Source organism: Oncorhynchus mykiss, chromosome 22 (assembly GCF_013265735.2).
Source record: "Oncorhynchus mykiss isolate Arlee chromosome 22, USDA_OmykA_1.1, whole genome shotgun sequence".
NCBI classification, from domain to species: domain Eukaryota; kingdom Metazoa; phylum Chordata; class Actinopteri; order Salmoniformes; family Salmonidae; genus Oncorhynchus; species Oncorhynchus mykiss.
In genome coordinates, this window is record NC_048586.1 from 20,395,743 (window position 1) to 20,422,228 (window position 26,486).

A 26,486-nucleotide genomic window follows, 5' to 3' on the forward strand; every position below is an offset into this window, starting at 1 on the left:
TCAGCACTGGCCAAGGGTCAGCGCTACCCAAGGGTCAGCACTAGCCAAGGGTCAGCACTAGCCAAGGGTCAGCACTGGCCAACCCATTTATTGTCTTTTAATACGTCAGTTTATTTCAAGTGCGATTATTCATTATTTATATAGGACGCCATGGTCCCTATCGTGCACTACATACGAAATAGGGTGCTATTTGGGACGCTGTCAGAGAGTTTGTTCAGCTCCAGGCCCAGCCTACACACTCCCACAATTAACCTCAGATTGTACAATTTAAAGCTTGTTACTTCCTCCCTTCTCCTTGGCCACTGGCCATGGGATCCTCCCACATTGGGCGTTGGGGACAGAGAGAGAGAGAAACAATAGATTAATAAGGGATGGAGAGAAAGAGAGAGGATGCAGAATAAAAAACAGGGTGCCTCCATCTCTCAACTCACTGTTCCAGACTCTCTCTTTCTCTCCACCTCTCCATCTCTCTGTCAACTCACTGTTCCAGACTCTCTCTTTCTCTCCACCTCTCCATCTCTCTGTCAACTCACTGTTCCAGACTCTCTCTTTCTCTCTACCTCTCCATCTCTCTGTCAACTCACTGTTCCAGACTCTCTCTTTCTCTCCACCTCTCCATCTCTCTGTCAACTCACTGTTCCAGACTCTCTCTTTCTCTTCCCCTCTCCATCTCTCTCTGTCAACTCACTGTTCCAGACTCTCTCTTTCTCTTCCCCTCTCCATCTCTCTGTCAACTCACTGTTCCAGACTCTCTCTTTCTCTCTCCATCTCTCTGTCAACTCACTGTTCCAGACTCTCTCTTTCTCTCCACCTCTCCATCTCTCTCTGTCAACTCACTGTTCCAGACTCTCTCTTTCTCTCCACCTCTCCATCTCTCTGTCAACTCACTGTTCCAGACTCTCTCTTTCTCTCCACCTCTCCATCTCTCTCTGTCAACTCACTGTTCCAGACTCTCTCTTTCTCTTCCCCTCTCCATCTCTCTGTCAACTCACTGTTCCAGACTCTCTCTTTCTCTCTCCATCTCTCTGTCAACTCACTGTTCCAGACTCTCTCTTTCTCTTCCCCTCTCCATCTCTCTGTCAACTCACTGTTCCAGACGCTCTCTTTCTCTCCACCTCTCCACCTCTCCCTGTCAACTCACTGTTCCAGACTCTCTCTTTCTCTCCACCTCTCCATCTCTCTCTGTCAACTCACTGTTCCAGACTCTCTCTTTCTCTCCACCTCTCCATCTCTCTCTGTCAACTCACTGTTCCAGACTCTCTCTTTCTCTTCCCCTCTCCATCTCTCTGTCAACTCACTGTTCCAGACTCTCTCTTTCTCTCTCCATCTCTCTGTCAACTCACTGTTCCAGACTCTCTCTTTCTCTTCCCCTCTCCATCTCTCTGTCAACTCACTGTTCCAGACGCTCTCTTTCTCTCCACCTCTCCATCTCTCTGTCAACTCACTGTTCCAGGGTCTCTCTTTCTCTTCCCCTCTCCATCTCTCTCTGTCAACTCACTGTTCCAGGGTCTCTCTTTCTCTTCCCCTCTCCATCTCTCTCTGTCAACTCACTGTTCCAGACTCTCTCTTTCTCTTCCCCTCTCCATCTCTCTGTCAACTCACTGTTCCAGACTCTCTCTTTCTCTCTACCTCTCCATCTCTCTGTCAACTCACTGTTCCAGACTCTCTCTTTCTCTCTACCTCTCCATCTCTCTGTCAACTCACTGTTCCAGGGTCTCTCTTTCTCTCCACCTCTCCATCTCTCTGTCAACTCACTGTTCCAGACTCTCTCTTTCTCTCTACCTCTCCATCTCTCTGTCAACTCACTGTTCCAGACTCTCTCTTTCTCTCCACCTCTCCATCTCTCTGTCAACTCACTGTTCCAGACTCTCTCTTTCTCTTCCCCTCTCCATCTCTCTCTGTCAACTCACTGTTCCAGACTCTCTCTTTCTCTTCCCCTCTCCATCTCTCTGTCAACTCACTGTTCCAGACTCTCTCTTTCTCTCTCCATCTCTCTGTCAACTCACTGTTCCAGACTCTCTCTTTCTCTCCACCTCTCCATCTCTCTCTGTCAACTCACTGTTCCAGACTCTCTCTTTCTCTCCACCTCTCCATCTCTCTGTCAACTCACTGTTCCAGACTCTCTCTTTCTCTCCACCTCTCCATCTCTCTCTGTCAACTCACTGTTCCAGACTCTCTCTTTCTCTTCCCCTCTCCATCTCTCTGTCAACTCACTGTTCCAGACTCTCTCTTTCTCTCTCCATCTCTCTGTCAACTCACTGTTCCAGACTCTCTCTTTCTCTTCCCCTCTCCATCTCTCTGTCAACTCACTGTTCCAGACGCTCTCTTTCTCTCCACCTCTCCACCTCTCCCTGTCAACTCACTGTTCCAGACTCTCTCTTTCTCTCCACCTCTCCATCTCTCTCTGTCAACTCACTGTTCCAGACTCTCTCTTTCTCTTCCCCTCTCCATCTCTCTGTCAACTCACTGTTCCAGACTCTCTCTTTCTCTCTCCATCTCTCTGTCAACTCACTGTTCCAGACTCTCTCTTTCTCTTCCCCTCTCCATCTCTCTGTCAACTCACTGTTCCAGACGCTCTCTTTCTCTCCACCTCTCCATCTCTCTGTCAACTCACTGTTCCAGGGTCTCTCTTTCTCTTCCCCTCTCCATCTCTCTCTGTCAACTCACTGTTCCAGGGTCTCTCTTTCTCTTCCCCTCTCCATCTCTCTCTGTCAACTCACTGTTCCAGACTCTCTCTTTCTCTTCCCCTCTCCATCTCTCTGTCAACTCACTGTTCCAGACTCTCTCTTTCTCTCTACCTCTCCATCTCTCTGTCAACTCACTGTTCCAGACTCTCTCTTTCTCTCTACCTCTCCATCTCTCTGTCAACTCACTGTTCCAGGGTCTCTCTTTCTCTTCCCCTCTCCATCTCTCTGTCAACTCACTGTTCCAGACGCTCTCTTTCTCTCCACCTCTCCACCTCTCCCTGTCAACTCACTGTTCCAGACTCTCTCTTTCTCTCCACCTCTCCATCTCTCTCTGTCAACTCGCTGTTCCAGACTCTCTCTTTCTCTTCCCCTCTCCATCTCTCTGTCAACTCACTGTTCCAGACTCTCTCTTTCTCTCTCCATCTCTCTTTCTCTCTCCATCTCTCTGTCAACTCACTGTTCCAGACTCTCTCTTTCTCTTCCCCTCTCCATCTCTCTGTCAACTCAATGTTCCAGACGCTCTCTTTCTCTCCACCTCTCCATCTCTCTCTGTCAACTCACTGTTCCAGACTCTCTTTCTCTCCACCTCTCCATCTCTCTGTCAACTCACTGTTCCAGACTCTCTTTTTCTCTTCCCCTCTCCATCTCTCTCTGTCAACTCACTGTTCCAGACTCTCTCTTTCGCTCCACCTCTCTGTCAACTCACTGTTCCAGACTCTCTCTGTCTCTCCACCTCTCTGTCAACTCACTGTTCCAGACTCTCTCTGTCTCTCCACCTCTCTGTCAACTCACTCTTCCAGACTCTCTCTTTCTCTCCACCTCTCTGTCAACTCACTGTTCCAGACTCTCTCTTTCTCTTCCCCTCTCCATCTCTCTGTCAACTCACTGTTCCAGACGCTCTCTTTCTCTCCCCCTCTCCATCTCTGTCAACTCACTGTTCCAGACTCTCTCTTTCTCTTCCCCTCTCCATCTGTCAACTCACTGTTCCAGACTCTCTCTTTCTCTCCACCTCTCTCTGTCAACTCACTGTTCCAGACGCTCTCTTTCTCTCCCGCTTTCCATCTCTGTCAACTCACTGTTCCAGACTCTCTCTTTCTCTTCCCCTCTCCATCTCTCTGTCAACTCACTGTTCCAGACTCTCTCTTTCGCTCCACCTCTCCATCTCTCTGTCAACTCACTGTTCCAGACTCTCTCTTTCGCTCCACCTCTCCATCTCTCTCTGTCAACTCACTGTTCCACTCTCTCTTTCGCTCTACCTCTCCATCTCTCTGTCAACTCACTGTTCCAGACTCTCTCTTTCTCTCCATCTCTCTCTGTCAACTCACTGTTCCAGACTCTCTCTTTCGCTCCACCTCTCCATCTCTCTCTGTCAACTCACTGTTCCAGACTCTCTCTTTCTCTCCACCTCTCCATCTCTCTCTGTCAACTCACTGTTCCAGACTCTCTCTTTCTCTCCATCTCTCTGTCAACTCACTGTTCCAGACTCTCTCTTTCTCTTCCCCTCTCCATCTCTCTGTCAACTCACTGTTCCAGACTCTCTTTTTCGCTCCAACTCTCTGTCAACTCACTGTTCCAGACTCTCTCTGTCTCTCCACCTCTCTGTCAACTCACTGTTCCAGACTCTCTCTTTCTCTCCACCTCTCCATCTCTCTCTGTCAACTCACTGTTCCAGACTCTCTCTTTCTCTCCACCTCTCGGTCAACTCACTGTTCCAGACTCTCTCTTTCTCTTCCCCTCTCCATCTCTCTGTCAACTCACTGTTCCAGACGCTCTCTTTCTCTCCCCCTCTCCATCTCTGTCAACTCACTGTTCCAGACTCTCTCTTTCTCTTCCCCTCTCCATCTCTCTGTCAACTCACTGTTCCAGACGCTCTCTTTCTCTCCCCCTCTCCATCTCTGTCAACTCACTGTTCCAGACTCTCTCTTTCTCTCCACCTCTCCATCTCTCTCTGTCAACTCACTGTTCCACTCTCTCTTTCACTCTACCTCTCCATCTCTCTGTCAACTCACTGTTCCAGACTCTCTCTTTCTCTCCATCTCTCTCTGTCAACTCACTGTTCCAGACTCTCTCTTTCGCTCCACCTCTCCATCTCTCTCTGTCAACTCACTGTTCCAGACTCTCTCTTTCTCTCCACCTCTCCATCTCTCTCTGTCAACTCACTGTTCCAGACTCTCTCTTTCTCTCCACCTCTCCATCTCTCTCTGTCAACTCACTGTTCCAGACTCTCTCTTTCTCTTCCCCTCTCCATCTCTCTGTCAACTCACTGTTCCAGACTCTCTCTTTCTCTCTACCTCTCCATCTCTCTGTCAACTCACTGTTCTAGACTCTCTCTTTCTCTCCACCTCTCCATCTCTCTCTGTCAACTCACTGTTCCAGGGTCTCTCTTTCTCTCCACCTCTCTCCCTTGGCGGAAACATTGGGCCAAGGCCCTTTAAGCACCACACCTCTGGCTGAGCCTGTGATTGGACTAAATGTGTAGAGACAGTCTCCCCAAACAGGTGCAGTGGCAAATTATTGACAACAATTATAGAAACCCCTCCCTCATTCTTACCTCGATTCCTAGCAAAGCAGAGACGCAGGCTTCAGAGGCATCGCAGATGGCAGTGAGGTCATGGCCCCCCTCCAGGGCCAGTACCAGGCGTCCCCCGGCCAGCCCCATCAGCTGCCTGGTCAGGTAGCCGAAACCTGGGGACAGGAAATGCCAGAGGTGGGGGTTAGAGTTAGTCTATGGCGACTCTGGCACTTGGACGCTGATCAAAACAAATGCAGACAGAGAGTAAGGGGAGGAGGGAGAAAAGGGTATTGCATCATATTTTCTCTTTTAGGTTTTAGAAGGAGAAGGTACCAGAGATTTACTGGGGGATAAATGCATAACACGAGACAGATTTAATCTTAATAAATGTGGCTTAGTGTTTTGGCTCGGGCCACCAATGTTTGATCTTCTGGGGGTGCATTCCGCCATAGCACCCTCAACCCCCCCTACCCCTCCTCAGACCCCCCCTCTCTGTAAGCCCCAGCTCTAGACTGAGATCTCAGAAATGGTTTTAGGGAAAGCGCTTTGCTGGCACGCTCACGGTGCTGCTCTACATGGGCCAAAGACAGACGCCTTCAAACAAACTTGATCCTGTAGCTTTGTGAACATGAGGTGGACGGTAAGAGGTTTCCTGCTCTGTGGCATGAACAGGGCATTACAGTTGGATCTGATCGTATGCGGGTGTGTGTGCTTGTGTGTCACCAAAGAGTGCCATGGTTATTAATGCTAGGAGATGTGAGGTAAAGTAGGACTGGTTGTGGTGTTACTGGCGGATTACCATCACAACAGTGTTGACAGGCAATGCTGATGTGTCCATCATGGCAAGGATATAACTAGTACATATTCGATAGATTCTGGGAGTGGCTCAGGTAAATGTTAATTTGGGATTAACGAACCTGAACAATGTGCGAGAATGAGGTCTTAAAATGAGGCAGGAAGTGCTTGTCATGTAATGTAATATAGATTTCCCATATGATCTGTAGGCCTACCTGATGTGTCTGATGTTGTTTCTCTCAACAATGATATACTTTACCACTCAACAGTTTGGACACATCTACTCATTCAAGGGTTTTACTTTATTTTGTAAAACTATTTTATACATTGTAGAATAATAGGGAAGAAACTATGAGAAACTATCAGAACTATGAAATGACACATATGGAATCATGTAGTAACCAAAAAAGTGTTAAACAAATCAAAATAATTTTTACATTTGAGATTCTTCAAAGTAGCCACCCTTTGCCTTGATGACAGCTTCGCACACTTTTGGCATTCTCTCAACCAGCTTCATGAGGCAGTCACCTGGAATGCATTTCAATTAACATGTGTGCCACATTTGTGGAAATTCTTTCATTCTTAATGCATTTGAGACAATCAGTTGTGTTGTGACAAGGTAGGGTTATACAGAAGATGGCCCTATTTGGTAAAAGACCAAGTCCATATTATGGCAAGAACAGCTCAAATAAGCAAAGAGAAACGACAGTCCATCATTACTTTAAGTCAATCTGGAAAATTTTAAGAACTTTGAAAGTTTCTTCAAGTGCAGTCGCAAAAACCATCAAGCGCTATGATGAAACTGGCTCTCATGAGCACCGCCACAGGAAAGGAAGACTCAGAGTTGCCTCTGCTGCAGAGGATGTTCATTAGAGTTATCAGCCTCAGAAATTACAGCCCAAATAAATGCTTCACAGAGTTCTAGTAACAGACACATCTCAACATAAACTGTTCAGGGGAGACTGTGTGAATCAGGCCTACGTGGTCGAATTGCTGCAAAGAAACCACAACTAAAGGACACCAATAAGAAGAAGAGACTTGCTTGGGCCAATAAACATGAGCAATGGACATTAGACTGGAGGAAAGTACAAATTTGAGATTTTTGGTTCCAAAGTGTCTTTGTGAGACACAGAGTATTTATTTAGAATTCAAGGGGCACACTTAAGCAGCATGGTTACCAGAGCATTCTGCAGCGATACCCAATCCCAACCTGATTGCGCTTAGTGGGGGACTATCATTTGTTTTTCAAAACTAGCCAAGGGTCAGTTTTTTTTTTCAAAAAACCTCCAGGCTGTGTAAGGGCCATTTGACCAAGAAGGAGAGCGATGGAGTGCTGCATCAGATGACCTTGCCTCAAACCAATTGACATGGTTTGGGATGAGTTGGACCGCAGAGTGAAGGAAAAGCATCCAACAAGTCCTCAGCATATGTGGGAACTCCTTCAAGACCGTTGTGAAAGCATTCCAGGTGAAGCTGGTTGAGAGAATGCAAAAGTGCGTGCAAAGCTGTCATCAGGGCAAAGGGTGGCTATCTAAAATATAAAATATAAAAAAAAAACATTTGTTTAACACTTTTTTGGTTACTACATCATTCAATATGTGTTATTTCATAGTTTTGTTGTCTTCACTATTATTCTACAATGTAGAAAACAGTAAAAATAAAGAAAAACCCTTGAATGTGTAGGTGTGTCTAAACTTTTGACTGGTATTATACACCGGAACAGTTAGGCCTATATTGTGAAAAATATGGTTGGTCATAGTACCATAGAAATGAATGAGATTGCACAAAAGGTTCTCAGAGAGCGACAAAGCCAGATGTCACAGTGAGATGTGATGTTTAATGGGGTGATATTCTAGAAGGTGGTATTCTAACATAGGAGGCTGAAGTGGGCTAGGTAAAGGGGTTTAGCAGTTAGAGGTTAGGTGAATGATATCTAGGAGGCTGAAGTGGGCTAGGTAAAGGGGTTTAGCAGTTAGAGGTTAGGTGAATGATATCTTAGTTTTTTTCCGTGAATACATCTAGCTTAAAAACAATGTCAGTTTTCCTGTTCCTCTGTGCTCATTGAATGGGTCAGGATCAAATGTAAGTACTAGAATTTGGTGATTGGTCCGTTGTCTAATGTTGAGGCTTATGCTGTAGGCTACCGTGTGATTTATTTTTACCATGGTTATAGAATCCAATTTTCCATCCCTTTGGTAGTAACTAGCAACACACATCACACACAAATCACACACACATCACACACACAACCTCTCCCACATTTTTAGAGCATTTTTATTTGAAGCCAGTTTAGAAGAGATCTTTCACCCAAACCACTTGTTTTGTCTAAAGAAACAAACCTGACTTCCAAATCAGATCTAGTGAACAGTCAGTAGAGAACATAAAGAAATAACATTCACTATGAACGAGTGGAGTAGCATCAGTCAGGACGACTGTTGTTTCAGTGAAAAGGTGGTCCTCCTAGAGCAGCGGGAGAGAAGGTTCCAGAGAGTATGCAAGCTACTGGCGAGAGACGCCCCACTCAAACTCCAACTCTTGGTGAAAAGCAGGAGGACAGATGGAGAGCGAGGGAGAGACAAGCCGGAGAGGAGGAGGAAGACAGGAGAGAAGAGGATGGAGGTGGCAAGACTAAGAAAGAATCAGCAAAGGATGGAGGAGAGAAATTAAGAGTTATACCTTCAGTAGAATGAAAGACAGAGTGTGAAACAAGGGAATGGTAAAAGAGGAAGCTGCAGAAAAGAGAGCGAGAACAGACACAGAAAACGACTGAATTGGTGAGAAAGGTTGATGAAGAAGAGGAAGTGGATGGGTTGAGGAGGACGAGGACGAGGAGAACGGGGATGAAGAGGAGGGGGAGGAGGAGGAGGAAATACAAAGAGTGAAGAGGTAATGAAGGACATTGTGACAAAGGAGATAAAGGGTTAAATTGAACTAACAGAAAACCCGGAGAGGATTGGGAGACCAACGAGGGTGTTGAAGAATGGACAGATATTGATGGCAGTGAAAGTGTTGAAACAAATGAAGAGGAAAGAGAACGAGGTTGATGAAGAAAAGAAAATGGATCCCCAGAAAAATGCATGGATCATGGTGAAACTGAGGGAGAGAAAATAAATGGAATTTGAAATATAAGCCATTATGCAGATGGCAATGATCTGGATGGTGAGAGAAGTATCCACAAGTGGAACGGGAAAGAGGAAAAGAAAGAAGACCTCAAGAATTTTGGGGAAACTGAGAACGATAAAGAATCTACATACAGTGAGGATAGGGAGCGAGTTAAAAGGGGTAGTTCGCCCCATTTTCATACTTTAAAAATATTTGTCATACCATGGAAGTGATCTATGGGCCCGGAGTAAATGCAACCTACACTGAGTACATTGCAGCCACTCCTTGTCCAAACTACTTCTAAGAGAAGGATTTAAAGAGTCTGAAACTAGTGTAAAAACCCCCCAAAAGACAACAGAGAATGTGGGATGCAAAAGGTCTCCTAAACTATTCAAGATTGTACAGAAAGTGTCAATAAGGAGTATCGAAAAACCGACCGAGGGAAACAGAGAGATGAGAGATGAAAAGAGACAGTCGACAATAAAGTGGGGAGGTGTCGGGTAGGGCTGTTGTGGTTACCATATTACCGTCACACCGGCAGTCATGACCACAGTCAAATTCCACGTGACGGTAATCTCCTCCTATGACCCATTCTAAATCTAAACTAATTTCACATATTAGTAAAGACAATATTAAATTGAGAACAGTCCGATGGGTGAGAATATTATATAACTAGATGAGAGAACAGTCTGTGCGGGCCTGAGGCAAGGAACAGAGCGCAAGTTTTGCTGTTGACTTTTTCAAAATCACCAACAGTTGCATCATGCAGCCCATGTATGTTTTGATTTCTAAGACATTCTAAGTCTTGTATCATTCACAACTAAAGTTGCCAAAAAACTCTATATCTAGTGGATAAGACCTGTTTCAAATGATCACTTTACACTCAGCATAGCCATTTCATTTGCGCACTCGCTCGGGAATGTCCTAAAAATATCCTTCATATTTTATTCAGCTAAGTTAAATTATATTCTTCATACTATAAAATCATACAATATAAAATAATGCACAGGATTTATAAGCATATATTGTCTGCTAAATGAACTAGATAATGGATTTATTGTGATGGTGTACACTGAGTGTACAAAACATTATTAGAAAGTCCTGCTATTTCCATGACAGACTGACCAGGTGAAATGTATGATCCCTTATTGATGTTGCCTGTTAAATCCAATTCAATCAGTGTAGATGAAGGGGAGGAGATAGGTTAAAGAAGGATTTTTAAGCCTTGAGACAATTGAGACATGGATTGTTTGTGTGCGCCATTCAGAGGGAGAATGGGCAAGACAAAGTATTTAAGTGCCTTTGAACGGGGTATGGTAGTAGGTGCCAGGCACACCGGTTTCTGTCAAGAACTGTAACGCTGCTGGGTTTTTCACGCTCAACAGTTTCCTGTGTGTATCAAGAATTGTACAACACCCAAAGGATATCCAGCCAACTTGACACAACTGTGGGAAGCATTGGAGTCAACATGGGCCAGCATCCCTGTGGAAAGCGTTCGACACCTTGTAGAGTCCATTCCCCGATTAATCGAGGCTGTTCTGAGGGCAAAAGGGAGTGAAACTCAATATTAGGTAGGTGTTCCTAACGTTTAGTACACCCAGTAAACTGATTTTTTATACTTTTTGAAATGTATATGTTTTCAAAGGGCGCACATCAGGCCTGAAGATACTAAACGTGTTTATGTTAATTAACAGTCAATTACCGTGAGACTGGCAGTCATTTGCATGACAGTGAGCAGATGACAAAAGGATGACAGCCACAGCCCTAGTGGCGAGTCAAAAAAATGGAAGGAACAAAAGCAACAGTCTAGCAGTGAGATGACCATAGGAGAAGAGAGGAAGGAGGGAGAGACCCACAGGATGACCAACCAGAAATGCTCATCACCTTCCCCTCCCTTGAATACATGTTTGGAGTGGTAGGACTGTAACAGTGTTATACTGTAGTAAGGACATAGGTGGCGTGTGAGTTTCAAGTTTGGGGATGCTTATAATTTATCCTACCATTTCTACTGATCTGTGCGCCAGTTATGATTTTTCAAATGTGTATTTTTGTGGAACAGTTTAATTTCAATAATCAAGTTTTTGTTTCTCAAAATCATTGTCACGTGGTCAATCATGCAAATCTGAATTAAAATGATAAAAATCAAAAAGATCAAATTCAACTAATGCGAGAGCAACACTCTCTACCATATGGACACATTGATACACCGTGATCCATTGGCGGCTAAAGAAATCAACGCATGGAACTCAAAGATAGCCTATAGGCCAACTTCCATCGTCAACTAAGTAAAATACATAGGCCTAAAGCTGACAAATAAAATAGAAAATATCTTGATGAAAATGCAGGTTCTTTCAATCGTAATTAATCTCTCTACTCCGACTGTCTGCCTCCCTTTCTATCCGTGAGCTATTGCTGGTGATGTATCAAATCAATCAACTGGGTCCAGCCTAAAGCTGTCCTAGCAAACTTGCAAATTATATCAACCAGCCTATTCCGGGTTCTCAGAGATTCCTGTGCCAGTGAGCTCAGAACAGACAGCTGTTTTTGCAGGGAAAGGTGTTTTAGGTATTTTATGACGTTTCCACTTGATACAGTGGGACAAAAAAGTATTTAGTCAGCGACCAATTGTGCAAGTTATCCTACTTAAAAAGATGAGAGAGGCCTGTAATTTTCATCATAGGTACACTTCAACTATGACAAACAAAATGAGAAAAAAAATCCAGAAAATCACATTGTAGGATTTTTATGAATTTATTTGCAAATTATGGTGGAAAATAAGTATAAAGTTTATCTCAATACTTTGTTATATACCCTTTGTTGGCAATGACAGAGGTCAAATGTTTTCTGTAAGTCTTCACAAGGTTTTCACACACTTTTGCAGGTATTTTGGCCCATTCCTCCATGCAGATCTCCTCTAGAGCAGTGATGTTTTGGGGCTGTTGCTGGGCAACACGGACTTTCAACTCCCTCCAAAGATTTTCTATGGGATTGAGATCTGGAGACTGGCTAGGCCACTCCAGGACCTTGAAATGCTTCTTATGAAGCCACTCCTCCGTTGCCCGGGCGGTGTGTTTGGGATCATTGTCATGCTGAAAGACCCAGCCATGTTTCATTTTCAATGCTCTTGCTGATGGAAGGAGGTTTTCACTCAAAATCTCACGACACATGGCCCCTTTCATTCTTTCCTTTACACGGATCAGTCGTCCTGGTCCCTTTGCAGAAAAACAGCCCCAAAGCATGATGTTTCCACCCCCATGCTTCACAGTAGGTATGGTGTTCTTTGGATGCAACTCAGCATTCTTTGTCCTCCAAACACGACAAGTTGAGTTTTTACCAAAAAGTTATATTTTGGTTTCATCTGACCATATGACATTCTCCCAATCTTCTTCTGGATAATCCAAATGCTCTCTAGCAAACTTCAGATGGGCCTGGACATGTACTGGCTTAAGCAGGGGGACACGTCTGGCACTGCAGGATTTGAGTCTCTGGCGGCGTAGTGTGTCACTGATGGTAGGCTTTGTTAATTTGGTCCCAGCTCTCTGCAGGTCATTCACTAGGTCCTCCCGTGTGGTTCTGGTATTTTTGCTCACCGTTCTTGTGATCTTTTTGACCCCACGGGGTGAGATCTTGCGTGGAGCCCCAGATCGAGGGAGATTATCAGTGGTCTTGTATGTCTTCCATTTCCTAATAATTGCTCCCACAGTTGATTTATTCAAACCAAGCTGCTTACCTGTTGCAGATTCAGTCTTCCCAGCCTGGTGCAGGTCTACAATTTTGTTTCTGGTGTCCTTTGACAGCTCTTTGGTCTTGGCCATAGTGGAGTTTGGAGTGTGACTGTTTGAGGTTGTGGACAGGTGTCTTTTATACTGATAACAAGTTCAAACAGGTGCCATTAATACAGGTAACGAGTGGAGGAGAGAGGAGCCTCTAAAAGATGAAGTTACAGGTCTGTGAGAGCCAGAAATCTTGCTTGTTTTGTAGGTGACCAAATACTTATTTTCCACCATAATTTGCAAATAAATTCATAAAAAATACTACAATGTGATTTTCTGGATTTATTTTCTCATTTTGTCTGTCATAGTTGAAGTGTACCTATGATGAAAATTACAGGCCTCTCTCATCTTTTTAAGTGGGAGAACTTGCACAATTGGTGGCTGACTAAATACTTTTTTGCCCCACTGTATATGGGATCATCAGATCAGTATATTTTTCTCTTTCACACCGTGGCTTGGTGATTATCGAGGACCGGAGACGGTTGGAAAGATTTGCCAAATACTGTGAGGACCAATTATCATTCGCAATGGATGTTTTAAAAAAAACTGACTTTGTTGACTTACTGTGTAATGTGAAGAAAAAACAACTGAGGAGCTCAGCTCATTTAAAAAAATACATGTTTTTTAAAAAAATTACCTTTATTTAACTTGGCAAGTCAGTTAAGAACAAATTCTTATTTTCAATGACTGCCTAGGAACAGTGGGTTAACTGCCTTGTTCTGTGGCAGAACGACAGATTTTTACCGTGTCAGCTCAGGGGTTTGATCTGGTTACTAGTCCAACGCTCTAACCACTAGGCTACCTGCCGCTCCGGCAGTGGTGGACGTGGTAAGTTAAGACAATCAGAAATGAGACATTTGCAAGGAGCACGCCAGGTACGTCTGTGTGTGTTCAGTTGCGCGTACTCCCTCAACATTATCAGGACCCGAGAAACCTGACACATGTTCATTGATCACTAGACATCAGATTCGACCTGCTTGCTTACAGCTGCACTATGGTCGGACAGCATTCCTGTGTAGATTAAGACACCGCGGAGCCAGCGCATAATATGGCTCGGAAACGTACCTCAATCCAGGGATGAGAAATGCGTTGTACTCCGAATTGTCCCATTACCCCAACTGTTACACCGAGAAGATTGAACGACTATTCGTTTTTCTGGGAAACTGTTTCATCCTCATGCTAGCTAGCAGTAGCCACAGCAGCCATTATGGAATGGCAAGTCACGTTGAACAACAAAGAAGCTGATTGTCTGACATTCCAAAATGGCTGCGTTGGCTACTGCTAGCTAGCATGAAGACGAAAAGGGCAGTTTTCTGGGAAAACTAGCATTATTTCAAGTATCTTCTGACAAATTGCTCACATGGAGCACTACAAACAAAACACAATGAAACAAATGTACAAAACTCGTAAAGTAGGGTTATGAAATAAACCCCAAATTGTTTCTCACAAGTGTCGCAAGTTGTGAATGCTACAAACAACGTTTCCATTCCGAGAAAGACAACGGGATATTTATGTAAATAATACATGCATTAACAGAAATGTATGTAACCAAATTATGGGAAATAATGGTACATTTATTACTGGTGATATATGTAATGGGGAATTGAGTCAAAATAAACAATTAAAGGGCAAACAATTCACACAATTAAACAGTGAATGCGCAATAATTGGTGGGACACAGCTGAGCGCATTCTGGAGAGAGAAGCACCATATCTTCTCCACATACCCCTCCCCTTCTTCTATCTATCTATTTCTCATCTCACCAGAGAAATCATCAGAGCGAGCAAAACAGCGCCCCTTTGTATGTAGCCAATGTATCTGATGCTGTCTAGCCAAAAAGAGTATGACATGCCATACCCATTTGTGACTTGTTTCAGGAAACCAGGGGTATGAGACATACCACTACTTCACAGGAGAGTCATTTGAACAAATGTCTTCTGGAAAATGTTTATTTTCATGTGCCTTAATAACAAACTTGTATGCCATCTGCAAATACAAATAAAATTGTTAAATTACGAGCCTAGTTGGTTTGGCCACAGAAAAAGTCAGCAACCTTCCCATTAACCATGATTAGCTGAAATAATGAGTGGACTGGATATGCCGAGAGATGAGTTCAGATTGGTCTGCCATATAGCACACCATATAGTATTTTTGAGCTGGTCAGTATGTGTAGGTAATCCTGTCTAAAACGTTTAAAAATATATATATTGTGTAGAAGAAATTCATAAGTGTTGCTCTCCAATTTCTGGAGGACTGAGTTTTGAAATCAGTGAAATTAGAGTATGATAGCTAAGGAGATGGAGAAAACACCTGTTTCCTGATTATATCTTCAAACTAAGGGCAACCATGGCATACGTGTCAGGGAGAAAAGTCCATCCATGATGTATATGCTGATCTAGGATCAGTTATGTAATTTACGGGAAAATATTATATTGACAGGGAGGACTTGAACCTAGATGAGCACTCCTACTCTGAGATGCTTTGTGAGTATAAGCCCTACTGGTGACCAGTGATGATCATTGCAATTATTTTCTTTCCTTTATTTGAATTATTTCCTTGTTTTTTCTATACTATTTATACATTTCTTTGGTCATTTTATAAATAAAATGCATTTCTTAAAATGAAAGGGTTGTGTGTGATTTGCTTTTGTGAGACAAAGACTAAGTGTGGTTGATGAAAATATAATACTAGTGCACACCGCAGAGTCGTCCATTGAACTCACTAGCATCAGCCACAGCAATGCTAATAGCTAGCCTAGAAGTAGCACACTGCTACACACCGCAGAAGTAGCAGGCCCTCTCAGATCAGCCCAGCAAGAGGAATCTGATTTAAACTGATTTAAACTGTCATCTGTCAGAACGGCACATACGCACGCTGGCCAGCCACAATGTTTTATAAGTCTGAGTTTTTTTAAAGTGTGGTTGCAAGACACTCCCTCCTCAATGCCAGAACTAGTGTTTCTGCTTAACTCTGTTTACCCTTTACCACTTAGCATGGGCTGAAACACCACATCAATGCAGCCTTTCTTTTAAGGGAGATATGATCTTTAGAACATATCTGAGTGCTGCCTTTCGACTGATAGGCAGAAGGAATGCTGGTTAGGAGTGGTAATTGGGCCAATACTAAAAAATACAGTCTCCTTGCTCACTGATCTGTAAGTGATTGTAAAAGTGAAGGTACGTTTCCACTGTATTGCTTTCAGTAATCCAACCTGGTCAGATCAGTAATTACCCCAAGGAAGGAAAAAAAGGATGTATTTTGAATGTTTTGAAAAAGGCCATTTGTTTATGGTAGGGCAGCATCATGGCTGGATACGTTTCATTCATAAGAGTTGGATTGGTGGAAAGAAAAAGAGGGGAAAGGAAGGAAGTCACTTACATTTGGCTGTTAGCTTGTACCCTCCCAGGGGTGATGCGTGGCCGTCCACAGCATCGAATCCTGAAGACACCAGAACCACGTCAGGAGAAAACTCATTGGCGATGGGCATCACCACCGTCCTGTGAAGGGAGAGAGAAAAAAAGGGAATGGGAAAGAGAGCGAGAATGAGCCCGTTAATGCCACCATCCCCTGTAGTGACTCACCTAAACATACGTATTGAGAGACACCACCTAGAGCAAGGATCATCAACTAGATTCAGCCCCGGGCCAATTTTTTCTTGTGTGGATTGTCAGGAGGCCAGAACATAATTACAAGTCATTTCTAGACTGCAACAGACCGTTTCAAACCTTGCTTACATTTGTATACGATCACATACACTGAGTGTACAAAACATTAAGGACACCTGCTCTTTCCATAACATTGACTGACTCTGGTGAATCCAGAGCATTGGACAAGTAACTGAAAGCTTGCTGGTTCGAATCTTAGAGCCAACAAGGTGAAAAAAAGTCTGTTGATGTGCCCTCGAGCAAGGCACTAATTGTTCCTCTAAGTTGATTGGATAAGAGAGTCTGCTACATGACTTAAATATAGCCAATGAACCACTTACAGTGCAATGTACCTCATTTAGCAGCCACTTTCATCCAAACAGTCAGTGAACAACACATAACAGTACCTAACCTCCTATACAGGAATCAAAGCCACATATCTGGTTTTGAGAACCACAAGCTCCAAAAAACTGAGCCATAGAAACCCCCGAACGACACAGTGAGAGAAAGGAAGAACTCAGGTCACATGTCAGGGGAGCAGTACAAGTGAATGGGAGGAATTGAATACACAATGATACTGTAGTTCTGAGGGGACGATACGTCGTTGGTCTGTGTTGATGGCTCTGTGGGTGTGCGGAGTGAGACCTTAGAATCCACCCTCTCTCACACAGCTGGTAGGAGGAAAATAGATAGATAGTGAATTCAGTGTTTTGGTCGTACTCGTCAAGCTTTTCACTGAACCACATACGTGCATTGTGCATGTAATTGCGCTCATAATGTGTTATACACGGGTGACGCATAGAAAGTGATCAATCCTTTCCTCCCTATCACGACTGTTGTTAAACATGCTCTTTCCATGTGTAGAAATACAATTTGGTTAAGTCAAATTTCTCTTTTGTGCTGTGGTTGTGCAGCTGCCACCGGGTTTATCTGGGATAGAAACAGCGTCGCATAGCAGTTCCTTTTACTGATAGGCTGTCAATATTGTGTAGGTGAAGTTGCCAAATGAATCTGCCTGTGATGTGTCAGTGTTGTGAAGTTGTCTGCGACAGTGACAGCATTGTGTAGACGTTTGTAATCATACTGTTTATTCGCTGTGGGACTTCTCTGATTGACAGCATGAATAGCTCTTCCAGTGTAGCTGTACACTGCCTGCTTTTTGGGGCCGGCAGTATTTGGGTAGGCAGGGTTTTGGTGCGACTGAGAGGTGGCTCAGGGCCGTGTTGTAGTAACCCTCTACTTTGCTGACCTCAAGAACATGGCGCTTGTCTCCTGGCTGCGGGCGTGGCGGGTGAGCGGGTAGCATGCCCAAAGCTCCTGAGCCCGCTTTCCTTCCATTCCGCTATCGCCGCCACAATTATAGGCCTCCACTGAGCAAACCACGCCCCCCCCCCCTTCCACACACACACACACACACACAGCTGTCTGCAGTGGCGGCCTTCCCCCAAGAGAGAGAGGAGGTATTTTTAGGAGGCTCGGTACCTCAGACAGCTGAGATACACAGAAGAGAGTGTGCGTCACTGACTGTGTCAGCATGCCTCTGGCACTTGGGTGAAGAGAATGAGTAAGAGCTCCCGAGTGGCGCAGTGGTCTAAGGCACTGCATCTCAGTGCTAGAAGCGTCACTACAGACCCTGGTTCGATTCCAGGCTGTATCACAAATAGCCGTGATTGGGAGTCCCATAGTGCAGAGCATAATTGGCCCAGCATCGTCTGGGTTAGGTTTTGGCCGGGGTAGGCCGTCATTGTAGATAAGAATTTGTTCTTAACTGACTTGCCTAGTTAAATAAAGGTAAAATAAATAAAAAGTGACAGAGTGAGGAGGTGAAGGACATAATGAATGAGAGGATGAGTAGAGAATGGAAGCATACCTTGGTGGTAGAAATACATCTAAAGAGATGCAACAAGAAAGCAGTACTGTTATGGAAGTATTTGTTCAGCTGCTTTGTAGCGCACACACACACATACACACACACACACACACACACACACACACGTCAAGCCTCAATCAAAAACTGCACGCATCATCAACCCCCCCCCTCCCCACAACCCCTCTCTAAAACAGACGACAACCTTGGGAAAGCCACAGCGATCCATTAGAGAGCCAGTGTGAGTGGAAACAAGTTTTTTTTTTATAGGCCTGCTATGGAGTGAATCAGTGGATATCTATGTGGTAGATGAAAAAGGCTTGGTTAATAAGGCTAGCGGATAACGAGTTTTAACAAGATTTACGACGCCGTCTTAGCTACGGGACATCCTGGGTTTGTAGGGTGGGATCCAAAAACCTTCCTGCCTCCATCAGCTAGTTCCTGCCTGTAAAGTGTCGTCGCTGAGGTGTGCTTTCGATGTCGAGGGAAAATGTATACTGTTCTGCTCTGCCATGGCACGCAGTCGCACCGAATGTGTTTGTTCAGATTAAAGGCGCAATATGTAGCTTTGTGTGCCTTTTAACCAAATCTACATAAAAATGTGAGGTACTGTATACATCCGTCCTTCTCATTGAAAGTCAGATAAGCGGTAGATCCGTTCTGTGTGTACTATTTCTAAATTTTGTTTCTGCGTCTTTTTACCTTCGGTTTAGATGGTACAATGATTTTCTATACTTTCCATTGCTTGTTTTGTCGCAAACCGAAATTAGGGGAACATTTCAGAATTTTGGCAACTAGGTAATGCAGAGCGATTTCTACACATTGTGCCTTTAAATACAAATAAAGTTGAATAAAAAGTGCTTACAACATGTTTCTGTATTACCTGTTGCACATTTAGTTCCTCAATGCATGGACCTTGGTTGGATTGTGTGCATGTGTGTCTGTGTATTGCTGTGAGAGTGTGTGTGTGTGTGTGTGTCTGTGTGTATCCCGACACTGTGGGGGAGCATGCTTGGGAGGACCTGCTAAGCCTCAGGGTTGAACACCTCTTTCTCCTGAGACAGTCAGGCCTAACATAAATCCCCCTGACTCACTGTAATATCCTCATCACACGCCAACACACACTCAGACTCTCTCTCACACTAACACACGTATAGGTACCACGTAGACACACCCACCCGCGCATTGACTCGCTACCGGTACCCCCTGTATATAGCCTCGCTATTGTTATGTAAATTAATTGTGTTACTTTTTAATTTAATAGATTTTTTTTTATTACTTTAGTTTATTTAGTAAATATTTTATTAACTCTATTTCTTGAACTGCATGGTTGGTTAAGGGCTTGTAAGTAAGCCTTTCACGGTAAGGTCTACACCTGTCGTATTCGCCACATGTGACAAATACAATTTGATTTAATTTGTAATTCATCCTCTCTAGCATTTCTGCGAAGATAACAACGCCACCTCTGTGACTACTCAATGCGCTCGACCTATAAAGCTCCCCGAACCCACCGAAACCCCGAAGATCACTTCCGCAGGTGGTCGCCCAACACGTCAACTTTCCCATAGAGGTGGCTCTGGAGTCTGCTATTCCTTCTCCTCTGATCTTTACTGGGGCATTCCTGTAGCTATTGGATTTTTCACCGATATGAGAAGACGAGATGAGCCACGTCTCTCTCTCTTTCATCTGCACTGTTTTCTTGACCTTTTTCCCAGTGAGGTTGTGGGCTTAGAGTTTGGGAGAGAATAGACTAGACGGAGGTGAGAGAGTTGGTCAGAGTGCTGCTGTAGATGAACACTTTTTGGGTGATTGAGTCTTTGTGTAGGGGACTTTGTTCACAAATAGTTCACCCAAGTTCTCAAAATGGCATCCATTCTCTCATTGCGCTGAGTGATAAGGTATGCAGACGCACTAACACTCAAACACGAGCGCGCGCGCACACACCTCTTTCAGAATGGAGGCAGCTTTTCCCTCAGTGGCATTGACAAGAAACAGGGAAACGTCCCTCTCTAGGAACTCTCTCCATCTTCCACTCCTCCTTTTCATTCCTTGTGTGTGTGTGTGTGTGTGTGTTTTCATGTGGACTGCTAAACAGCAAATGAGGAGGAAGATGATATAGCTTGACTGGACACACATGACTTCAGTTTACAATCGCTAATTAGCAATAACTCATGTACAGATTCCCCCTGCGATGGACTGAGACCGATTGCGGGAGCTTAGAAGTAGAACCGTCGACTGCCAGGCATCCGAAAAGAGATCCATCCTCACCGTCCGGCCTAATCCACCTAGGAGGGGCACGCCAAGACCGGCTAGGGTAGTAAAATAGACAACCCCCCCGGATACAATACCTCCCAAACCTACTAACCAACAAAGGGTTAACGCTAGCCATGCCTACATGTTAGGCTCAAAGGCTTTTCCGACCGTTCACAAAAAAGCATGGGAGAGCAGGCAAAGAGACAGGGTAGAAAACACATACACAGACAGACACACACACACACACACACACTTCAAAGCCTTGTCATCTGGCGTTGCGGAGAGCTGGTTTGAATTAAGCTCAATTCTCCTCTCTGTTTCCAAGTTCATGGTGAGAGAGGGAGCGAGAGGGAGAAAGAGACGGTGCTTCTGGTTTTCATTAGGGACCATTTTCTTATCTTTTTTTCTCTCTCTTTCTGGAGTCTGGCTTGATCCCCTGCAAATGCAACGTGGCACTGGCTGTGAAGAAATTAGAAGATGACGCCCGCGAGGCAGGCATCCTCTTACACAGAGAGAGAGAGAGAGAGAGAGAGAGAGAGAGAGAGAGAGAGAACAAGAGAGAAGAAGGGAGAGAATATGCTGCTTACAAAACAAGAGACAAAATAAGGAGTGAGATGGGGAGGATGTGTGTGTGTGTGTGTGTATGGTTTGTGTGTGTGTGTGCGTGTGTGTGTGTGAGAGAGAGTAAGTGTGTATGTGTCTGTATTTGAGAGAGAGAGAGAAAGACATAGAAAGAGAGAGGGAGAGCGGATATATGGACTGTTGGGCTATGCTGGCCTTATTCCTCTGGGTTCTGTTAATCAGAGAGGCCGAGGAGAGACTCTCACTTCCGCACTGTGGAATTGAAAAGCGCCAGGGGCCAGCTGAGTGACATAAGGGGAAGACCCACGTACGCCTTCTCTTAGTTCAATTCAAGAATATTTATTGACATGGAATGTGTAAGAATGGACATTGCCAAAGAAAACATATCAAATCAATTACCCAGACTCCCCATCTACTTGTGTAGATCTCATGGGTTTGGATAGGTGTAAGCAATATGGTGGAATTTCCACCTAGCCTATCAGAGGTTGAGGTGAAGCTAGGATGTCAAGTTAAGGTTGTATCAATAACTTACAGTATCTCATAAAGGTCATGAACTTTGCTCGCTGTCAGCCTGTCAGGTCATTGCTAGAGGACTATATAACCGAATCAACTTGTAGAATATCTGCCGTGGCTGAAAATCTACCTTTTCACATTACGTTTTCTGTTGTTGTGGGGAAGGGGAATTAACAAAGAGGCAACTCGAATTAACTCTAAAGGCTTTTATTAGACTACATTTACAAGCAGTGAGAGAAAAAATAATAATGCTGCAAGAGGTATCAGATCCTGACAAATAGGTTCCGGAATGAAACGGTCCAAAAACTGAGAGGTGCCGGATCCTGTTCCAGCAGGATCAAATTAAGCACTGGTTATACTGCTATAGAGAAAAACAGCCAATGGATGCCAAGATACATGAGGCATGACAACAACGTGAGGAGCGACAACATACGGTTTTCTGGCCTGAACTACTACAGTGTCACAGAGTATCAACAAACAAGCTGTCTAACCCTTTCCAAACAGTTGGTCTTGCAGTTCTATCACTTGCAGCATCACCATAATGGGGCAGGATGGTTACTAACAATTCATTGTCAGAATCTTAAGAAGTTTCCAAATGTAGCTTCCAAAAGATCCACTTTACACTGAGCCAACACGGGTAGGACGGAAGACATTTTGGCACCAGTACGCTGTAGTTTCCCAATTCCTTTACCAGAAAGACTGGTGTTGGGTGACACTGACTTCTATAAATGTAAGGGGGAGCTACTCTTCTTGCTTGGTTGAGAAACAACAACAAAGGATAGATTTGAGCAACGCATAACATTTTGCCTTGCTTTAAATGGCTCTACAACAACAAAAGAGACACTACCTGAAGATGGGCTATAGGTGATGCAGATGGTAGGGACACAGCGCTTGAGGGTTTTTCACGTGATGCATATACTGTATGCCGTAGGTACATATGCACCCTAATATGTATCATGTTCCACATCTCAAATGCTGTGTAAATCCATATGGCATATATGATATTGTGGCTTGTACAGCACGTGCTCCATCTGCCTTGGATGTGAGAGGGCCAGTTTGGGGTTAGGTGAGGAGCAGGGTTATAGTTGAAGTCGGAAGTTTACGTACACTTAGGTCGGAGTCATTAAAACTCGTTTTTAAACCACTCCACACATTTATTGTTAACAAACTATAGTTTTGGCAAGTTGGTTAGGATATCTACTTTGTGCATGACACAAGTAATTTTTCCTACAATTGTTTGCAGGCAGATTATTTCAGTTATAATTCACTGTTTCAGTCGGTCACAATTCCTGTGGGTCAGAAGTTTACATACACTAAGTTGACTGTGCCTTTAAACAGCTTGGAAAATTCCAGAAAATGATGTCATGGCTTTAGAATCTTCTGATAGGCTAATTGACATCATTTGAGTCATTTGAGTTTCAGTGTACCTGTGGATGTATTTCAAGGTCTACCTTCAAACTCAGTGCCTCTTTGCTTGACATCATGGGAAAATCAAAAAAAATCAGCTAAGACCTCAGAAAAACATTTGTAGACCTCCACAAGTCTGGTTCATCCTTGGGAGCAATTTCCAAATGCCTGAAGGTACCACGTTCATCTGTACAAACAATAGTACGCAAGTATAAACACCATGGGACCACGTAGTCGTCATACCGCTCAGGAAGGAGACGTGTTCTGTCTCCTAGAGATGAACGTACTTTGGTGCGAAAAGTGCAATTCAATCCCAGAACAACAGCAAAGGACCTTGTGAAGATGCTGGAGGAAACAGGTACAAAAGTATCTATATCCACAGTAAAACGAGTCCTATATCGACATAACCTATAAGGCCACTCAGCAAGGAAGAAGCCACTGCTCCAAAACTGCCATAAAAAAGCCAGACTAAAGTATGCAACTGAACATGGGGACAAAGATCGTAGTTTTGAAGAAATGTCCTCTGGTCTGATGAAACAAAAATATAACTTTTTGGCCATAATGACCATCGTTATGTTTGGAGGAAAAAGGGGGAGGCTTGCAAGCCGAAGAACACCATCCCAACCGTGAAGCACAGGGGTGGCAGCATCATGTTGTGGGGGTGCTTTGCTGCAAGAGGGACTGGTGCACTTCACAAAATAGATGGCATCATGAGGGAATAAAATGATGTGGATATATTGAAGCAACATCTCAAGACATCAGTCAGGAATTTAAAGCATGGTCGCAAATGGGTCTTCTAAATGGACAATTACCCAAAGCATACTTCCAAAGTTGTGGCAAAATGGCTTAAGGACAACGAAGTCAAGGTATTGGAGTGGCCATCACAAAGCCTGGACCTCAATCCCATAGAACATTTGTGGGAAGAACTGAAAAAGCGTTTGCGAGCAAGGAGGCCTACAAACCTGACTCAGTTACATCAGCTCTGTCAGGAGGAATGGGCCAAAATTCACGCAACTTATTGTGGGAAGCTTGTGGAAGGCTACCCGAAACGTTTCACCCAAGTTCAACAATTTAAAGGCAATGCTACCAAATACTAATTGAGCGTATGTAAACTTCTGACCCACTGGGAATGTGATGAAAGAAATAAAAGCTGAAATAAATAATTCTCTCTACTACTATTCTGACATCTCACATTCTTAAAATGAAGTGGTGATCCTAACTGACCTAAGACAGGGAATTTTTACTAGGATCAAATGTCAGGAATTGAGTTTAAATGTATTTGGCTAAGGTGTATGTAAACTTCCGACTTCAACTGTATGTGGAGATTGAGATCTGGGGTACATTAGGGGGGCACGGTATCCTGGTTATCATAGCATAGTGTGCAGCCAGCCATTGAGTGAGTGAGTGAGTGAGTGAGTGAGTGAGTGAGTGAGTGAGTGAGTGAGTGAGTGAGAGAGGCTTGATGTGTGTCTACTGGTACCGGCAGCTCAGACAGCTCATCTTCAAAGTGGGGCGTCGCGAATTGCCCTCTGCCCTGCATCCCACCATATGTCTGTGTTTGTGAGTGTATGCATGCATTCATTGGTGGGTGGGTGAGTGTGTGTACGCACACATTGGTGCCTGTGAGCATGCGTGCATGAGTTTCGAGTGGTGTTTGTGTTTTCTTGTGTGTTTGTGTTGTGTGTGCTGGCTCGCATTATGTGTGTGTACAGTGCGAGTGTGTAGGTGGGTTATAAATAGCCCCAGACAGCGGACCTGATGGAGTTCAGCCATGGCATCAGCCTGCTTGGCAGATAAAAGAGGCCGCCACAAAGCCTTGCCTCGGCCGTGCACTACAACACATCATACTTCATGTTTCATGGCCTCTCAGCCATATAGAACCCACTTACTGTTATTTTTGGACGGGAGCTTTTCACACAGTCATGGTGAACCATGTCCTTTTTCCCCCAGATGAAATTCTCTCAGTACTTCTGCTCTGGATGAGATGTAACGTTGATGTAGTGTATCATGTGAATAGATATTACTGTAAAATAGACAATGTGTGGACAATATGTACACTTCTGGGACTATTTATTTGCTTCCTTTGTACAGGGCAAATTAATCAAGTGCACCTGAAGCGTATGGAATTATTTGACATATGTATTTGACCGAGGTTTGACTCCAAATTATGTTAACGTGGTTGTATTTGTGAACATCACTTGTATTTTTGGCAGGGATATTTGACATAATTTGCCCAATCCGTTTTCGTAGTCCTTTTGTTTTTGTTTTCTTCTCTCTAAAAAAAGTCTACTGTTGTCCTGAGTCTGCGATCAACCACTTCTATGTACTACGTTCCAATCCTAACTGCTAACAATAGCTTACTGTATCAGTCACTTCGGCTTAAGTTGAAAGCTGTGGACATAGACAACACAGGGTATCATTTACATTAAAGGCAAGAAGGCAGTGAGTGATATCGGAGTGAATTATCCCTTTAATGTGCCTCTGTAGACTTGCGGCCTGAACGTAGGGTGTACAGTGGGGTCCAAAATAATTGACACCCTTGATAAAGATGAGCAATAATGACTGTATAAAATAAATAATTCAAATACTGTGCTATATTGCATGCTCCAAAAAAGTGGGAAATTATATTATTTTATAATATTATAAATGCTCAGAGAAATATATTTTGCTTAACAAGTATTTATATATACTTGTTTTCTCCAAAAATGTATGAGTCAAAATTATGATAATAATTAAAGTAGTCAAAAGTTTAGTATTTGGTCCCATATTCCTAGTAAATTTGAATATAAATAAAAAATAGAATATGTTTCTAAACACTTCTACATTAATGCAGATGCTACCATGGTTACGGATAATCCTGAATAAATCGTGAATAATGATGAGTGAGAAAGTCACAGAGGGTCAAAGATCATACCCCCAAGACATATTAACCTCTCACCATTACCAATAACAGGGGAGGCTAGCATGTCTTGGTGGGTATGATCTTTGACCTTCAGTGACTTTCTCACTCATCAATATCTTATATTCTCAATATAGCTCAGTATTTGAATGATTTATTTTATACACTCATTATTGCACCTCTTTATCAAGAGTGTCAATTATTTTGAATCCCACTGTATATGGTTTCTGAGGTGGGAACTGTCAGGACAGACAGACCACTGGGACATTCAGCCTGTTGAAATACAACCCTCTCCTCAATCGAGTGCGCCCTAAGCACTCCACACTCCAACAGCCAACCCCCACCGCTGCAAATTCCCCACTAAACAGGCCCCTCATTTTCTCGCTTTTTCACTCTTCTGTTTTCATGCGCTGGTGTTCCCAGCTTAAGAAAACAACACCATACTCTGTGGT

The 26,486-nt window shown here is 43.8% G+C and overlaps 1 protein-coding gene across 5 annotated transcripts in view; it reads right to left on the bottom strand.

Annotated features, from left to right (window-relative positions):
- Nucleotides 1-26,486, bottom strand: part of hdac4 (histone deacetylase 4) — a 281,514-nt gene that overhangs the window by 16,278 nt on the left and 238,750 nt on the right. For all 5 annotated transcript variants that reach the window (XM_036958952.1, XM_036958951.1, XM_036958950.1 and 2 more), the window contains 2 exons: nucleotides 16,248-16,366; nucleotides 5,239-5,372 (listed from right to left, as the gene is read on the bottom strand). In XM_036958952.1, coding sequence (XP_036814847.1) covers nucleotides 5,239-5,372; nucleotides 16,248-16,366 — 253 coding nt within the window. The remainder of the gene's footprint in view (nucleotides 1-5,238; nucleotides 5,373-16,247; nucleotides 16,367-26,486) is intronic.